General features: G+C 52.5%; 7 protein-coding genes across 7 annotated transcripts; 3 read left to right on the top strand and 4 right to left on the bottom strand.

Annotated features, from left to right (window-relative positions):
• Nucleotides 1-71: 71 nt before the first annotated feature.
• Nucleotides 72-1790, top strand: NECHADRAFT_74048 (uncharacterized protein; the record flags this gene model as incomplete). The annotated part of the gene is made up of 1 exon (XM_003049709.1): nt 72-1790. One exon carries the CDS (start codon nt 72-74, stop codon nt 1788-1790), a length of 1719 nt encoding a protein of 572 aa, XP_003049755.1.
• A 1474-nt stretch (nt 1791-3264) lies between these two features.
• NECHADRAFT_74047 (uncharacterized protein) lies at nt 3265-4909 on the bottom strand (the record flags this gene model as incomplete). The annotated part of the gene is made up of 3 exons (XM_003049504.1): nt 3265-3513; nt 3565-3666; nt 3716-4909. 3 exons carry the CDS (start codon nt 4907-4909, stop codon nt 3265-3267), a joined length of 1545 nt encoding a protein of 514 aa, XP_003049550.1.
• Nucleotides 4910-5635: 726 nt separating this feature from the next.
• On the bottom strand, nt 5636-7252 carry NECHADRAFT_89608 (uncharacterized protein; the record flags this gene model as incomplete). The annotated part of the gene is made up of 1 exon (XM_003049503.1): nt 5636-7252. One exon carries the CDS (start codon nt 7250-7252, stop codon nt 5636-5638), a length of 1617 nt encoding a protein of 538 aa, XP_003049549.1.
• Nucleotides 7253-7932: 680 nt separating this feature from the next.
• Nucleotides 7933-8922, top strand: NECHADRAFT_30017 (uncharacterized protein; the record flags this gene model as incomplete). The annotated part of the gene is made up of 1 exon (XM_003049708.1): nt 7933-8922. The coding sequence occupies one exon, from the start codon at nt 7933-7935 to the stop codon at nt 8920-8922; it is 990 nt and encodes a 329-aa protein (XP_003049754.1).
• A 1632-nt stretch (nt 8923-10554) lies between these two features.
• NECHADRAFT_29793 (uncharacterized protein) lies at nt 10555-12329 on the top strand (the record flags this gene model as incomplete). Its single annotated transcript, XM_003049707.1, has 4 exons — nt 10555-11393; nt 11414-11854; nt 11901-12192; nt 12261-12329. The coding sequence occupies 4 exons, from the start codon at nt 10555-10557 to the stop codon at nt 12327-12329; spliced, it is 1641 nt and encodes a 546-aa protein (XP_003049753.1).
• A 246-nt stretch (nt 12330-12575) lies between these two features.
• On the bottom strand, nt 12576-13550 carry NECHADRAFT_30431 (uncharacterized protein; the record flags this gene model as incomplete). Its single annotated transcript, XM_003049502.1, has 2 exons — nt 12576-12698; nt 12750-13550. The coding sequence occupies 2 exons, from the start codon at nt 13548-13550 to the stop codon at nt 12576-12578; spliced, it is 924 nt and encodes a 307-aa protein (XP_003049548.1).
• A 269-nt stretch (nt 13551-13819) lies between these two features.
• NECHADRAFT_30339 (uncharacterized protein) lies at nt 13820-14907 on the bottom strand (the record flags this gene model as incomplete). The annotated part of the gene is made up of 2 exons (XM_003049501.1): nt 13820-14491; nt 14530-14907. 2 exons carry the CDS (start codon nt 14905-14907, stop codon nt 13820-13822), a joined length of 1050 nt encoding a protein of 349 aa, XP_003049547.1.
• Between the last annotated feature and the right edge of the window lie 939 nt (nt 14908-15846).

The raw sequence follows: 15846 nt of genomic DNA, 5'->3' as shown, positions 1-15846 counted from the left end.
CCTGTCACCTGCTCTCTCTTTCTTCTCCGACATGATCATCGCCAACTGATAGCATCCTCCTACACTCCAAGATGCCTCCTCCAGCTTCGGAAGACGTCGCGCGCCCCCGCGATAGCGACCAGATATCGACGCGCAGCTCTAGTTATGCCTCTGATACGGAATCGGATGATGGGCGCGGTCATCGAACACGGATGCGCAAGGCGAAGCAGGCTATTCGTTTGATTTCCTTCATCTCGGCCAATATTTGCGCTCTCTGTAGCGGTTCCATCGTCGTATTTTCGCTGTATGCGCCGCTCTTGCAGTCGCGACTGCACTACACCCAGTTCCAGGTCAATGCTGTCGCCATCGCCGGTTCCCTCGCCCTTTACCTCCCCATCTCGATCGTCGGATACATATGCGACCGCGTCGGTCTCGCTCCTTTAGCCCTCACGGGAGGCATCCTCTTTGGCGGAGGATACGGCATCGCTGCAGGCGTGTACAGGAAGCTGGATCTTCAGTACCACGGCCATGGTGGGCCTCGGCCGGATGGGGACTGGTCGCTTCCCCTCATGATGTTTGCATTTGTCTGCATCGGCATCGCGACATGCGCGCTGTACATGGCTGCTGTATCGTCTTGCGCAAAAAACTTTGGAAAGGGTCGATATAGAGGTTTGGCGCTCGCCACGCCCATTACTTGCTTTGGGTTGAGTCCCATGTGGCTGAGTCAAGCGGGGAGTCGTCTGTTCACTGAAACGCGACCAGATGGCTCCAAGGGAGACTTGGATGTTTTCCGATTCTTCCTTTTCCTCGCGGTTCTGTTGTTTGTTATGGGTATCATGGCGACGTTTACGCTGCGGGTGGTGGACGAGGATGATCTGATTGATGAGGCTATCGAGGAGCTGGAGCAGAGCGGTCTACTTGACGGGAGCTCGCTGCTAGGCAGGACCAGCAGCTATGGCGGCGTGAGTGTGCAGGGCGATGATCTGGAGAATTCGTCGCTGCTAGATCCGACCAAGGACGACAAGAAGTGGAAGAAGAACTGGGTTCTCAACGCTGAGACGCGACAGTTCCTAGCTGACAGGACGATGTGGCCCTTTGCTTTGGCGTTCCTGTTGATGGTAGGTCCGGGCGAGGCCTTCATCAACAATCTGGGTACCATCATTGGTACTCTGACGCCACCAATGTCGGAAGGGTTTGGACATCACACGTCGGCAGCCACGCATGTGTCCATCTTTGGTGTTACAAACACTCTTTCGAGAATTTTCATCGGTACTCTGACGGATCTATTGGCACCCTCGCCTCAGACTCAGCATGTTCAGGTCAGCCACGCTCGGTCGGCTGTCAGTGATCGCTTCGCCATCTCTCGCGTTGCATTCATGGCATTCTTCGCCACTCTCCTGTCGCTTGGCCTGCTCGTCCTGGCGTCGGGTTTCGTTCAGAACCACTCTGAACGTTTCTGGCTCGTCTCTGGCATGGTTGGTGCTGGCTACGGTGCCATCTTCAGTCTCACGCCCTTGATCGTCACCATCATCTGGGGCGTTGAGAACTTTGCCACCAATTTTGGCATCATCGGCATGCTGCCTGCCCTTGGCTCGACTTTCTGGGGCCTCGTGTACTCGGCGGTTTACCAGAATGGTGCCAACCACCCTGGGGATGAGCCCGGGGATGGAGATGACCTCTTTTGCTACGGACAGCGATGTTATGCTGGGACGTACTGGGCAGAGACTGTCACAGTCTGGGTTGGTATTGGACTACTTCTTTGGGCGTGGAAGGGAAGGCAGGGCTGGGTACAGCGCGGTATTGTGATTTGAGCATTCTCACGGCGTTTCTGGATAGAAGAGCATACGAGTCGTTGCATCACCAACTGGGTAGGGGTTTTGCTAGCACAGCATTCGCTTTCATCGGCATCTCATCATGGGCATATTTAGTTTTTGGTTTTTATACAATGTCATGTCACACTCCGAAATTCGGTCTTGAAGCTTGCATGAACGGTAGGGGCTTGCATGTTGACCACGAGCTTTACCCCGGATTCTCAACGTTTGCCGTGGAAGCTGCTGTGCGACCCATCTACCGTGATGCTCATTCGCCAAAACCGTTCTATTTCCCAGCCACCTCTCAAGAAAATTGTTAACGAGGTACATGTCGGTCCTTAATCTTGACTCCGGGCGGTGTTCTCTCCACCGCCCGGGCACAGATCAACCCCCGGGAGTTGAGACTCTTCCCCTGTTCACGGTCCACTTGAATCATACGAATGGCCACGGGGAAACGATAGGAAGCTCCCGGGCATCATGCCAAACAAACGGGAACCCGCTTTGTCGGGGCTCACGATGGCGCCTGGAGGCTCTTATCTTGGGTTGATGGGTCTGGGGATTAGTGAGCGGAGGTTGAAGCGGGTTAATGATCGTCATGGCCGGTGGTGGCTGGGTCTGTGTTAGAGTATGCCTTGAATGAAGAGTAAACTTGGATCTATGACTGGAAAGTTGGTTGATGATGGGTAAGCCTCTGAGGTCTTTGTGGATGTTGCCGATACGAAACTTTCAACGGTGAACGGGTTCAGCCATTGAGTTTGTATCTGTATCTGCGAGTCATGAAGCCATTGACGCGTTTCTGCATGACTGAGACCGAGTTATGACCTATCTGCCATGTGCCAACTAATTACGCTATCTGTATCATTTGGAAGATCACTTTCCCTTCCATGATGGCCGTCCTTTGGGCAGATTTGAAGGGGAACCGCTATAGCTCGTAGATAGTCTCATCCAGCAGAAGACCAAATTTTGGATAAGAAAGTGGATGAACGTGCCATTGTGGCAACGCTTTTGGAGCTGTCAAACGATGATAGGAGCTTAAGAGCGGTGATATTGGACTTGCAGTTACATTCAGCTCCAGGAGCTATGGTCTCCTGAGGACTAGACCCGAATTTACCACGACACAAGATGTCATCTTACCAGATCAACCATCTGTCAAAGTCAAGGTTGGCCCCAGCATCCGCTCCGCTGAGCCGGTAGTTTGTATCGTCTGTTGGTCCCATCCATCCTTGCGATGTGGATTTGCTTACCCCGGACTCAGCTAACCGTGTTTAACAAGATGATTATTTCTTTTACGTAATGTTTCGCTAGGAGAGGATTTCCCCAGGTTTGTTCGCTAAATGTTGCCCGCGGAGTAACCAACAAGTCGGCATGGGTTACTAATGGGAGGAGCATCACGAGGGGAAACGAAATGATGTGACATGTGGTCAATTGGTATCTAGTAGTTAACAAGTGTCTCTAGTCTTCTAATGGGATGCTTCTAATAGGCATATCGGAAGTTGGGGTTCTCAAAGTCTGTGAGATCCTGGAGAGCAGCGTTCTCATCCTCAATGACTGGGCCCTGGGCATCTCGGAGCTTGTTCCTTCGGATGAGCACGTAGCGGAGGATGAGGGCGATGAGGACTTGGCCAGCGACGCAGCCGATGATGAGCTTGCAGCCTGTCTGGTAGATGGGGGCTTCGGAACCGAGGAAGCCGTGAGGGCCGATGATGTTGCCGATACAGTAGGCCTTGGATTGTTAGCTTTTGAAGAATGCGATGTTGGGAGTTTAAGGACTTACAAGGAAGACAAAGGCTGTGGCGGTGGTTCGCTTGGTGTAACCACCGACGTTGGAGGCGGGCATTTGAAGGGCAACGACAAGTGCACCAACGAAAGAAGCGCACTAATCACGGTTAGAGAGTGTGTGGTACAAGATCAATCAGGTAACTCACAATGTAGTAGCCAGCAAGAAGACCTCCCTTGTTGGTTCGGGGAAGCTGCCAGAACAGAGTCACGGCAACAAGAGTAGGCATCAACCACACAATCATGACAATAGTTCGGACATTCTTGAAGCGCGAGGCAAGGTAAGGACCAGTAAAGTCAAAGACAACCATGCAGGCGCCGTAAGGAATACCGTACGCAGTAGTCAGAAGAGGGTCCTTGGTGAAACCCTTGACGATGAGCTTGGAAAAGTTGGCGATTCCACCGTTGATGACCTCGTTGAGGAGAGTAAAGAAGAAGAGCAGCCAGATCTGAGAGTCGCAGAAAACTTCCTTGATCTGGTTCCACTTGATCTTGCGGTTAAAGACACCGGTGCGGTTACGAGCGCTTTGGGCGATGAGCATGGCTCGCTCCTCGACTGTGAACCTCTTGGCTGTGAGGATGTTGTTGGGGAGGTAGAAGAAGAGAAGGATACCCCAGCAGATGGTAAGACCGCCGCAGAGAACGTAGATGATGCGCCAGACGTCCCAGCCCTTTGCTTGGCCGACTCCGTAGAAGAGGATACCGCCAAACATGCTGCCTACGCCGTTGAAGCAGTAGAAGAGACCTGCTCGCGAAGGCTGGGATTCACCGCGGAACCATTGGGAGACGATGAGCATGAAAGCAGGGGTGATGACGGCTTCAAAGGTACCGAGGAGGAAACGGCAGACTGCGAGGCCGGCAAAGTTCTGACAGGCTGCTGTGAGGCAGAGGATGGTGCCCCAGGTGATGACGAAGGAGCTGACCACCGTGCCGGTGGGGAGACGCTGAGCAAGGTATGAAGCAGGCCATTCTGCGACGAGGTAGGCAAAGTAAAAGATCGAAGCCATCCAGCTGTACTGGTCGCTGGTCATGCCGGTAGACGTGAAAAGGTCAAAGACGGCAGAGTAGCCGAGTGCCTGCTTGTCGATGTACTGGAGGAGGTAGGTGCCGCAGAGCAGAGGCATCAGGGTCCAGTCGACCTTTCGACGGAGTTTCTTGAGGGCGGTCTCATCCGACATGAGCTCGTGGAGGCGTGAGTGGGCGATTCCATGGTCTCGGAGGAAGATTTCTGCTTCGTCGAGATCTGAAATGGTGCCGGCTTTGAGATCTGCCTCGACGTCATCGTTGTCGATGATGGCGGGCTTCTTGTCGACCTCGATGTCTTGCATCTTTGTGTCGGCCATGGCTAAAGTTGTCTGGTCAAGGTGTTGAGTTGAGGAGTTGGATGAGAGTTGCCTGTCTTCTCAATGGCAAGAGATGGCGAGGAGCCGCCCTTTTTGTGCTCGACGGGACCCATGATGAGGGGACGTGTTCAAACCCCAGAAACGAGGCTTAATCCGGGGAAAGGCATGGATGAGAGAGGTCCCACTGATAGCAGCCGGGTAGTGGAGTTTGAAGAGATACCGCCAAGTTGGGATAAGACGAGGGGGTGAGAGATAGCGGGGGGGCAAGTACTGTCGTATCTTGGGAGTTTGTAGAGAAGCAGGGGTGCGGGCTTGGCCACGGTAGAGTGCTAAGTCCCGGACTCCAGATCAAGGTGCGAAGATGAGATATGGAGATGGGAATAAGACGTATCTAGAACGGTGATAAAGGTCGAACTAGGAGATGTTCTGGCAAATGATGCTCGTGAATAGGCTATCTCTGTATCAGATGATGTTGAGTATGGCGTTTCTTGGCAGCTGATCGGATGTTGAGGTAGATTCCGAAGTTGATGATGAGGCTGATGATGATTGATGAGGATGGATTAACACGGCTTGAGATGGATATACTCGGGAATCACTTGGGATACAGACGGGCATCGTTTGGGATAGTTTTGTATTCCCCCTTGAATTTAGGGATATTGCTAATCTTCACCAACCAACCCCAACCAAACACCTCGCTTCAACTCAACTCTATGCTCACAAACTCCTCTATACTTTCGAACTCCAGACCTTCTTTCCTCCGAACCAAGTCTCCTTGATCTCAGCCTTGAGCAACTGAGTTGCTTCCCACTGCATGTCCACCACGATAATGTCGGCGATCTTGCCAACCTCGAGACTTCCTACACGATCATCCTGGAATACACTCTTTGCCGCTCCCGCTGAACCAGCCACCACCGCTTCACAGACTCCTAGACGAAAGTTCTCGTTGACTACCTCCTCACACTCGGGCTCCCTCGCCGATCGACGGGTTGTGGCGACGTAGATGTTGTGAAGGGGGTTCCAAGGTGCTGTTGGGCTGTCGCTGCCCAGTGCTAGGAGAGCTCCAGAGTCTGCGAATTCGCGGTATGCAAAGGCTCGCTTGCAACGGTCTCCGATAAGACGGGGCCAGGCGCGGAGAATGGCTGGATCAGCGTGGACAGGTTGGATGGATGCTGTGAGGCCGAGCTTGCCGAGACGCTTTGCATCTTCAGGGGATGCCACCTCGAGGTGCTCAATCCTATGTCTACCGCCTGACTTGCCGTACTTTTCGAGCATGTCTACTGCCATGGTGATGGCAGCGTCTCCGATGGCGTGCAGGGCGATCTGAAGACCTGCCTCTGAAGCCTTCTTCACCACAGGCTCAAGGTCCTCACGGGTCCAGATGGGAGGTGGTGATGGAGCTGTGGCATATGGCTCTGAGAGGAAGGATGTACAGGCGTCGATGATGCCGTCGCAGATGACCTTGATACCCGCGATGCGCAGGTCAGGAGACTTCTCCTTGTTGTACTTGGCCGCTAGCTCGATGGCTCGGTCGACTTGACGGGATCGCTCTTCTGCTGTGTCGGCTGGCTTGATGATCCAGTACGCCGTGATGCGCATCGAGATTTCTGGGTGACGCTTCTTGAGGTCGGTGAGAGATTCCCAAGCTGCCTCGTCCATGGCCATCTCGATGAGGCCTGTGTATCCAGAGGAGTTGTAGGCTTCAAAGGCTGCGAGCATGCACTCAATGCGGTCCTCATTTGTGGCTACTGAAGCCTGGTGAGGCCATACGATGGATAGCACTGAGCCTTCGCTAAGGACTCCTGATGGTCTGCCCTGCTCGTCTCTCTCGATGATGCCACCTGGGGGATCCGCCATGTCGGCCACCTTCATCTCTTCCAAACCCGCCGAGTTGCACCACGTCGAGTGCATGTCCTTTGTGTCGACATAAATAGGCCGCGAGTCAATCTCATCAAGCAGCTTGGCCGTGACGCCGTCTGGAGTCATGGAGTGCATCCACCCCTTGGCCATGATCCTTGGCACATCCGGGTTTGACTTGGCATAGTCTCGCAGAGTGTTGAGGATGTCGTCGAGGTTCTTGCAGTGCTCGAGTCCAACCTTGCGTAGAGACTGGCCCAGAAGCAGCAGGTGCATGTGGCCGTCGATGAAGCCTGGGAGGATGGTCTTCCCCGCGAGGTCCTGGACTGCCACGTCGGGGCCGGTAAACTTGGCTGACAGCTCCTCTTTTGTGCCGATGGCTTGGATGATGCCGTCTTTTACAAACATGCTCTCGGCAAACGTCGGCTGGTCGGCGAGGCCGGCCTCGGACCTGGTGAGGATGTTACCATTGATGAAGAGGGACGCCATGGTGAAGTATAGTGAGGCAAGGTGAGATTACGATAGCTCAAGTGAGCAGCAGAGCTTCAGCTACTTGTACTCGGGATCGTATGTTTGCTGTTTGGCCTCTCCGGCAGCGGCCCGGGTTGGTTTGCGCCATGCAGGAGAGCCCCTCAAGGGTGGGTAGAGCCATCACACGTGCCTATCATTGCTGTGACGGCCGTGGTGGTGTGGAGGCTTCGCGCGGGGAGCTACCGAGGGAGAAGGTCGAAAAGGGCAGTGAGGTGCGGCGCCGAGGGACGACGTGGTTTGAGGCCTGACAAAGAGGAGGTGGTGAGATAACCTGGGTGGTGTTTACAGGCTGGCATGCATCAAGAGTATATCTCGAGACCCAACTTCAAAATCACCTTTGATAATCACCTCTATTCCCGTGTCTTGTCCTCATCTCCGACTGCCAAGCCAACAAAAAAAGCAAGCCGTGACCGACTCCACACAACCAAGATCCAAGTTCACCGGGTGTGGGGGTCTAACGGAGGATTTTGTGGAATTGGTAAATGCCGGAACCGGACTCGAACTCGTGGGACCCCTTGAACTTTGTTACACAGACGCTGTTTGAGAGAGTCGATTGGATGGTTGTTAGTAAAAAGATGGGGGCTGGGAAAATTCGCTCACGAGAGATGATCTTATCAGATGCAAATCAAAACGTCATCATGCGAGCCGTGAGGATCCAGTCTTCCAAGGGTCAAGAGCCCTACTCTGCGAGTAATCCGGCGCCTTCATCTGCGCTGGTGCTTGAACGAGATGTTCCTGTTCCTGATCTGAAGCATGGGCAGGTTCTCGTTCGCGTCCATGCTACGACCGTGACTCGCGACGAGTTGACCTGGCCTGAGTCATACCATCATGAGCTTCGAATTCCCGGATATGATTTCTCCGGTGTTGTTGAAAAGGTTTGTGAGGAGGGGATGTTTAAGCCTGGGGATGAGGTGTATGCTATGGTTAGCACCAAGAGAGGCTCGACATGGGCAGAGTATGCGATGGCGGAGGAGGATGAGTTGGCTCCGAAGCCGAAGAACTTGTCCTGGGCTGAGAGCGTCACGGTTCCTCTTAGTGCGTTGACGGCGTGGCAGGCTTTGTTTGTCCAAGCAGGCGTGCCGGAGCCGGACTTTGACGCGTCTGCAAAGATATCGACTGGACGGACTCTACTCGTGACGGGATCGTCGGGCGCAGTTGGCTCATACATTGTCCAGCTTGCCGTCTATGCTGGCCTACAAGTCGTCGCCGCGTCGAGTTCAACGGAGCGAAACGACGAGTTTCTTCGGTCACTGGGAGCACACGAAGTTGTCGAGTACAACGAATTGAGCATCGTCAAACGCTCTTTCGACATTGTCATCGACACCGTCGGAGGGAAACCACTAGCTCAAGCTTGGGATCTCGTGACGGACGCAGGGAGTCTCATTTCTGTGGACTCGAGCAGCTTCAATTTTGCGAAAACGCCGCCGGCTGGAAAGGAGCACGTCAAGGCTGTGTTTTTCATTGTTGAGCCTTCTGGAGAGCAATTGGGCAAACTTGCAAAGGCGTTGGAGATGGGGTATGTTCGACCTTTTTTGGCAGAGACTTTTCCTCTTGCTGAAGCAAGGGAGGCTTATGAGAGGGCTAGTGGGAGGATGGATAAGAGAGGAAAGGTGGTGTTGAAGTTGTGAGCGTGGTGGGCTATCGTGACGTGATAACAAAAGTTTGGTTGGAGTTTTACTCAAATTGCATAATATTTCAATGATAATAATACATGCTTTATGAATCAATGCTTTATTGGACGTTTCATGTCATCGAGAAATGGTCCAGATGCTATGTTGCTTTGGAAGCCGAGGCTACCCTATAGTATCACATTGAGTCCACGGCGAAGATGGTACATACGTGAATGACAGCCATAAGCCACTGCAATATGCCGGAACAGTATATGATTTCAAGGGCTCTTTGCATGATTCTTAATCCTTGTTTGTACTGCAACGATATTGCAACCTGCCATGCATACCGAGCACACCGAGCACCGAGTACTCTGAGCCTCATGATTTCTTGCCCGAGCCAGTGATGTACCGTCCAACCCAGTATCGGCATGATACTAAGCAAAGCGAAGGAATATTTGGTATCAGTCTATCTTTCGTAAGAGCTAAACTAGCATTGAACTTGAGGTGAATGTGTTGCAATGCGAGAGGGGCTGAGGATCTGCCTAGGCAAAGCTCAATGGTGCAGCCCTCGACACACCAATTCACGGTGTGAGTGAATACCCGCTTACAACGTCTTGACCGACGAGTAAAGAGCCTCTTGATGATCCATGGCAGGCTCGTAAGGCTGACGTCCACCTCGTCGTAAGCATCCGTTCACAAGGACCATGCATTGCCAATCAAGTTCAAACTTATAAGTTCAATTACTAGGGGTATTTGCTCCGAGACTCGGTATAAACGCGTAAGCCAACAAAAAATGTCCAACCATTCCTAAAAATTCACGCTTCCACCATCACACTTTTGATCCTTCATAGGAGTGCTACTGGATAGAATTAGCTTTCTGGTCCACATGAGTTTATTAGTGATTACTGACCTGCTCGAGCTTCCCATGACTTGTAAGGATCGGCGGGCTTCTTTGTGGGATCTACGGATCCTTCAAGCTTCATCTTGAGCTTTTCCTTGAGACTTCGCTTTGGGGTTGGCTTCTCAAGGTCTTTTGAGTGTTAGATGGTGATGGACATGAGGATATGACGGGGACTGACTTGGCTTGGAACTTGTTGTGGGCTTGGATGTGTCAACGAGTGTTGTCTCGGAGACGTTGCCCGTGGTGTAAGACTCGGAGGAGAGTTGATGCGACATGGTGGATGTGTATGTAGGTTGTTTGTACTCTGTAGAGTGTACTGAACTGTATTGTATTGATGTCTTGGACTCAAATCTCTTCCATCTGGCGAGGCATCCACGTCTATTTGTACTTTCAGCCCTACCTCACATTTGTAATCCTGCAGAGCCCCATTGACTCACTCGACGACGTGTGCGCCCTTCTCATGATCCCATCCCCCATCACATCTTGTCAGCTCGGCTTCGACTGCAGAAGCTAACGCTGCCCGGTGTGACGCACCCTGGCCTTTGGCGAGGCTCACAGAGGTTAATTGCTGCGAACCCCCCTGTAAGCCGAGCTACCAAGTGGGGTTATAGGGTGCGCTCTGAGTGCTTGACCGAAGCCGAGATGGATCCAAGCCGAAGCCGAAGCCGATTTTACTCAAGCCGAGTTTGTTCCATACCGAGAGAAAGTCAAGCCGAGACCGAGATTTATCATCAACACTTCGGCTTGAAATGGAGGATACGCCATTGCTTCGTCGTCTTAATGGACGCCCTCAAGCCTGCGACCCTTGTCGCGCACGCAAAGTTGCGTGCGATCACGATCAGCCCACCTGCTCGCGGTGCAGGAAGAGGAAAGAAACATGCGTCTACACTGTTACCGAGCCAAGGGCAGCAAAGAGGCAGCGACTCCGACCTCCCTCGAGCTCCTCTACAACACCATCGCCGTCTGCGCCTGGGTATCTCGGCTTCACCAGTCACAATGCCGTTTTTGAAGAGACGCGTAATAGCCTGAGTCTTGTCCATGGACCGCCTGTTGAGGTTGAGGCTGGGGTTAGGAGGGCACCGAGGGTTAGGGCTTGTTTGATTGAGATGCCGTTTCCTTTGAAGGAGATGTGTCTCAATGTTCTCAGGAATCTTCCGAAGCCGAGTGATGATGTCTTGGCTCATCGACTGCATTGTCGGGCTGATGACTGGATAATCACTTGTGTCAAGAGGACGATTGAGGCGATTCACGCGTGCTGGGGCGATCATCTCGAAAGTCGAGATGACTTGCGACTCGAAGAGATGGGTCTCGCCATTTGCAACAACACTGCTCGACCTGTCCACGATGAACACATTGGTAGTGTAGAATGGATGGATCAGTTCTCGGGTTCGAATGTTCGCTGGGAATCACTCGGTTTGATCTGGACGTACTGGGATGGGTCTCCTGGGTCGAATCCGCAAAATATCGTGTCGTGTTTGGGGTATTGTATTGAACTGACGAGGCATTTTACTACGGGGAATGATGTGTTGCTTTATCTTTGCTACCGGAGAGCAACGATTGAGTCTTTGATCACAGGAGATGCAGGCATGTTTACCCGACGCTGAGTAGGGTGATGCTAACCTCGACAGGCCTATTGTGTTGGCGATATCACGCAGATACCGTCTCCTTGATGACATTCCTAGGACTGCACGCAGGATTTGACAACCCGAATTACGTCCCGACGCTAAATACAGAGAATAAACGCCGAATAGCTGCCCGCGTCTTTACAATCGACAAGGTCATGGTTTCGTTTACCGGACGCCCGCCTCTCGTCGGCCGTCGCTACTTTTCGACTCCTCTCCCCCTGGATATAAGCGATGGCGAGTTACTAGGTGATCAAGAAACTTTGGCGCGCGCGGTGCAGGCGTTGGATGAGCATGGATGGAATAGGAATGGCGAGTTGCACTCTGCTACCCTTACACGGGCTCGTCTGCAAATTGCCGTTATTAAGGATGAGATGCTGGAGATTGCGCTTGAGAATAGCTCCAAGGTGTCTATCAACAGTCTCCTGTAAGCTTATTAACCTTGGAGACTATGGACTTGCTGACCCAGATAGTGAGGTGAAAGCCCGAGCTGAGAGAACTGTAGACCAGTTCCCCCAATCCCTCATCTACCGCACCGAGGACTTGAGTGATCCTGATGCCGATATAGAGATCATTTACGCGAGGATTCTTGTTCGGTTGGAGCATCTTCAGAATCTCTTCTTTGCGGAACGATTACTGCTACGTCTTGGACGTGTGGATGAGGGAAGGTTGCTTGTCATCAGCTTCGAGATGGTGACGCTTACGCTTGTGTTTTGGACGCATCAAGATCGGTTTGCTGGAGTGAGACGGGACTTTGAGTGGTTGGTAAGTCTTGTACTTGCTTTATTGGAATAAGCTGACTGTATAGTTAATGGCTTACGCTGCCCCCGGAGGAGGCATCCTCTGCCTCGAACTGCTCCGTCCGACATTCCACGGCACACATCCGGATTGTCCCAAGCTGAGTCGGTCAGCTATAATACAGAAACTCAGCCTTCTCATTGGATTCCTCGATTGGGTCCGACCTCCAGCTCCCAACGCTGATCTCTGCGCCGACTGCAAGGCTGTCATCCAGGGTGTTCTGGATCACAATCTCAATGCGCCCATTGCGGGCGGAGGTGCTCTGGAGACGCTTGATTGGGAGTTCCCGATGCAGCTTGACTTCAACTTTGATCTTCTGGATACTTTCGATTGGCTACGAGCTGAGTAGTCTATTCTGCCTCCAGGAATTGCTGGATGGCTGTGTTGGTTTCTTCTGGTCGCTCTAGGTGTATCCAGTGGCCAGCATCCAACTTGACAGTCTGTAGCTTGGGAGCCCATGATGCGAGCATTTGCTGCTGCTGAAGCATGGATTGCTCAGGCTCTTGAGGAACTACAAAGAGCACAGGCTGGGAAATTTGGAAGTTTTCAAAGCCTTTCTCGTCTGGTGCAAAGAGATTGTCCATCCACATGCGATACCACCTCGATGCGCCCTTGTATCCATCCGACACTCCAAAGGCTTTGAGGTGCTCTTTTTGGAGGTCGTCTGTGTACCATGGACCGATTGGGAGCCTTCGGTCTTCTGTGACGAATTGTTTCATCTTGCCAAGAGGATGGAACCACTCGTCCCATGCCTGTCGGTCGCGACAGAAGATGAGGCTCATTGCTGCTTCAGCATGCTTTTCCAAGCTTGAAGGTGTAGCTGGGTCGGCTATCCATGGGATGTATCCAAGCATCTCAAACCCCAAGAACTCCTTGGTCATCTTGTTGATCATGTTGACGTCAAATGGCGTACCTAATCTAGGAGGTCCGACTGCGAGAAAGACGAGGCATGTCCAGCGGTCCGGATGATACACTGCCAAGCGTGATAGGAGCGTGGCGCCAAAGTCATGGCCGATGCCGACGACCTTTTGCAGGTTCAGGTGGTCGAGCAGTTCAATCAACTCATCTCCCATCGCTTTCAGACGGTATTGATGGACATCACTGGGCTTGCTGCTGGAGCCGTATCCAAGCAAGTCGGGAGCCAAGATTCCGTATCCTTCTGATGAGAAATAGCGAATCTGATGAATCCAGTCGCTGAGAGTGGATGGGAAGCCATGGAGTAAGAGGAGCGTGGTGTCTCGAGATGTCGGCTGGATATGGATGTAAGAGTACGAGTTGCCGCTACGGGCTGCGAATGATTCGCGTCGAGGTAATTCGAGAGCCATTTTGGATTATGAGGTTCAAGATGATGCTTGGGCGAACTTGAACGCGTGGTCTTGTTTCGGAGCATTTATACTTGGGCGGACAGTTTTCGGGCACATTTTGTTGTCTACGGAGGCTTATATGGACGCTCCCACTGGATGGATGACGACAGTGATCATCTCAGACATTTGAGGCGATTGTTGGATCATGCCGAGGGTTAAGCTGAGATAAACTTATTCAACCAACGTGTGGAATGCGAATAACTCGACAGCAATGCATATTGAAGATACCACTACGAGTCAGTAACATACTTGTCGTAAACCTCGGCATAGAACTTGCGCCCGTTCTCGCGATGACTTCGTATCTTGGTCCTCAGCTGCGTCTCACCCCAAGTATCGTACTTGCCCGTGACAAACGGCGCGTCAATCGATCGGCCCTCTCCCGACTCATCACCGGCTCCAAACCTCGAGAAATGCTCCGCCAGCGAGTTCAACGCCTCGTCTCTTGTCAGACTGCGACGCACGCCTTGGAAAAAAGGTACGCTGAAGCGCTCGCTGGAACTTGAGAGGACGCGGTGCGTTGTCGCTTTGCAGACGCCGTTTGTTACGACTTCGAATGCTTGACCGATGTTTACTACGAATGTTCCTGGAATTGCGGGTGCTTCGATCCAGTCGCCGGCTTTGTTGAGGACTTGGAGGCCTTTGACTTCTGGTGATGCTTGCAGGAGGAATGTCCACCATCCAGATGAGTCCTTGTGGGGGCCGACACCTTGAGTGTTTTGTCCGTCGGAGGCTGGATAGTGGACGAGTTTGAGACGGTGTTGATCTGAGAGATAGGAGAAGAATATCTCATCTGGGAGATCAAGGGCTCTTGCGACTAGCCGCAAGAACCTCTCGCCTAGCTTGGTTAATTCCTCAATGTAGCGCTCTACCACTGGTCGTAGCTCTGGCAAATCGGACGGCCACTATCTAATCAGTGCTTGAATCATTGGATACGATTGACGCGACCAACTTGGTTCGGACCACGCAATCCGTCGTACAAAGGTGAACCCTCTGGAGCTTTTGTGAGCTCAGTAGCCAGCTCAACCTGCTCTCGCTGATCGCATCTGCCGGCCGTCGTCTCGGTGCCGGCCGCGCTGTAACCGAGGAAATGAGGCGACTTCTCAAGTGCGATTTCTCGTTTAGCGTGCTCCGGGAGGGCAAACAGTTTGGGGAGGACGTGTACGAGATTGTCAATGACGGATTGGGGCACTCCGTGGTTGGACACGTAGAGGAAGCCGACGTCGGTCAGAGCGACGCGGAGGCTTGTCAGGAGGGCATCTTCGTTTTCGCTTATGGAGAGGTCGAGGATTGGGAGCGAGGTGAAGTCGCGATGAGGCATTTCACGGGAGGTTTGTAGAGATGAGTTTATTGATTTCACTCAAGCGGGGTTGATGGTATTCAGAGCACGCAATAATTGGACGCCATGTTGCATTCGATAATGACTTTGTCAGTGAATAGCTTCATTCGTGATACAATTGAGATAAATTGAATAATAAATTGAGACACGCTTCACCAAATGACACAAGACAAACACGGAATATCCCATGCCACTAACCGACCCGATATTGAGCGAGCCTCGGTCTACAGTCGCAATCTTGACTCGCCGACAAGGGTTGACACAAGGTAATTGGGCGTGGGGGGATGATGGACGCCATGACGCAGGGCACTACTCTGTACACCCTCCAAAAACAAGGAAATCTTCAAGGGAAAAAGGCAATCTCTGGTGGCGCCCATCCATTTCCTGTTTGCTCTCGAAGAAGAAATGATGACGAGGGAATGCGCAGTAAACGCCATGAGAATGACACCACTCAGATGGGTTGAAATGCGCGCATGTCACCTTGGAGCATGCGCCAGGAAGCTTAGCTTTTGTGCTAGACACGGACGGCCAAGACCAACGAGAGGCACGGCGCAGGTACCAAGAGATTTGATGGAATGGCGCGGCAGCATGGTTCGACTGGCGGCCAGACCAGTCAGCTGGAGACAGCGCAGAGTATCATATCTAGATTTAGAATAGAACCCCTATGTACGTAACCTGCTAGACATTTCGGCTCTGCGCAAGTCATGTAACCGCCGAGATTCAGTTGAGATCTGTTGGGACTTGGGTCACACCCCCTATTCTGGAAAATCTGGAACACGCGTACAACACTTGCTCTGACAAGGCCAATCCAGCAAGCTCGGTGACCGCTGGGGTACGCGCACCGAGCTAATAGGCTCCTCCCCCCCGGGGCACCAGACTTGAAGCTCCGAGCAAGGGGGTTGGCTCCGCTCCGTTGGTGGA

This window comes from Fusarium vanettenii (genome assembly GCF_000151355.1).
Source record: "Fusarium vanettenii 77-13-4 chromosome 1 genomic scaffold NECHAsca_8_chr1_1_0, whole genome shotgun sequence".
Lineage (NCBI taxonomy): Eukaryota > Fungi > Ascomycota > Sordariomycetes > Hypocreales > Nectriaceae > Fusarium > Fusarium vanettenii.
The sequence above is the reverse complement of the archived record's forward strand: the minus strand, read 5'-3'. Positions and strand labels throughout refer to the sequence as shown.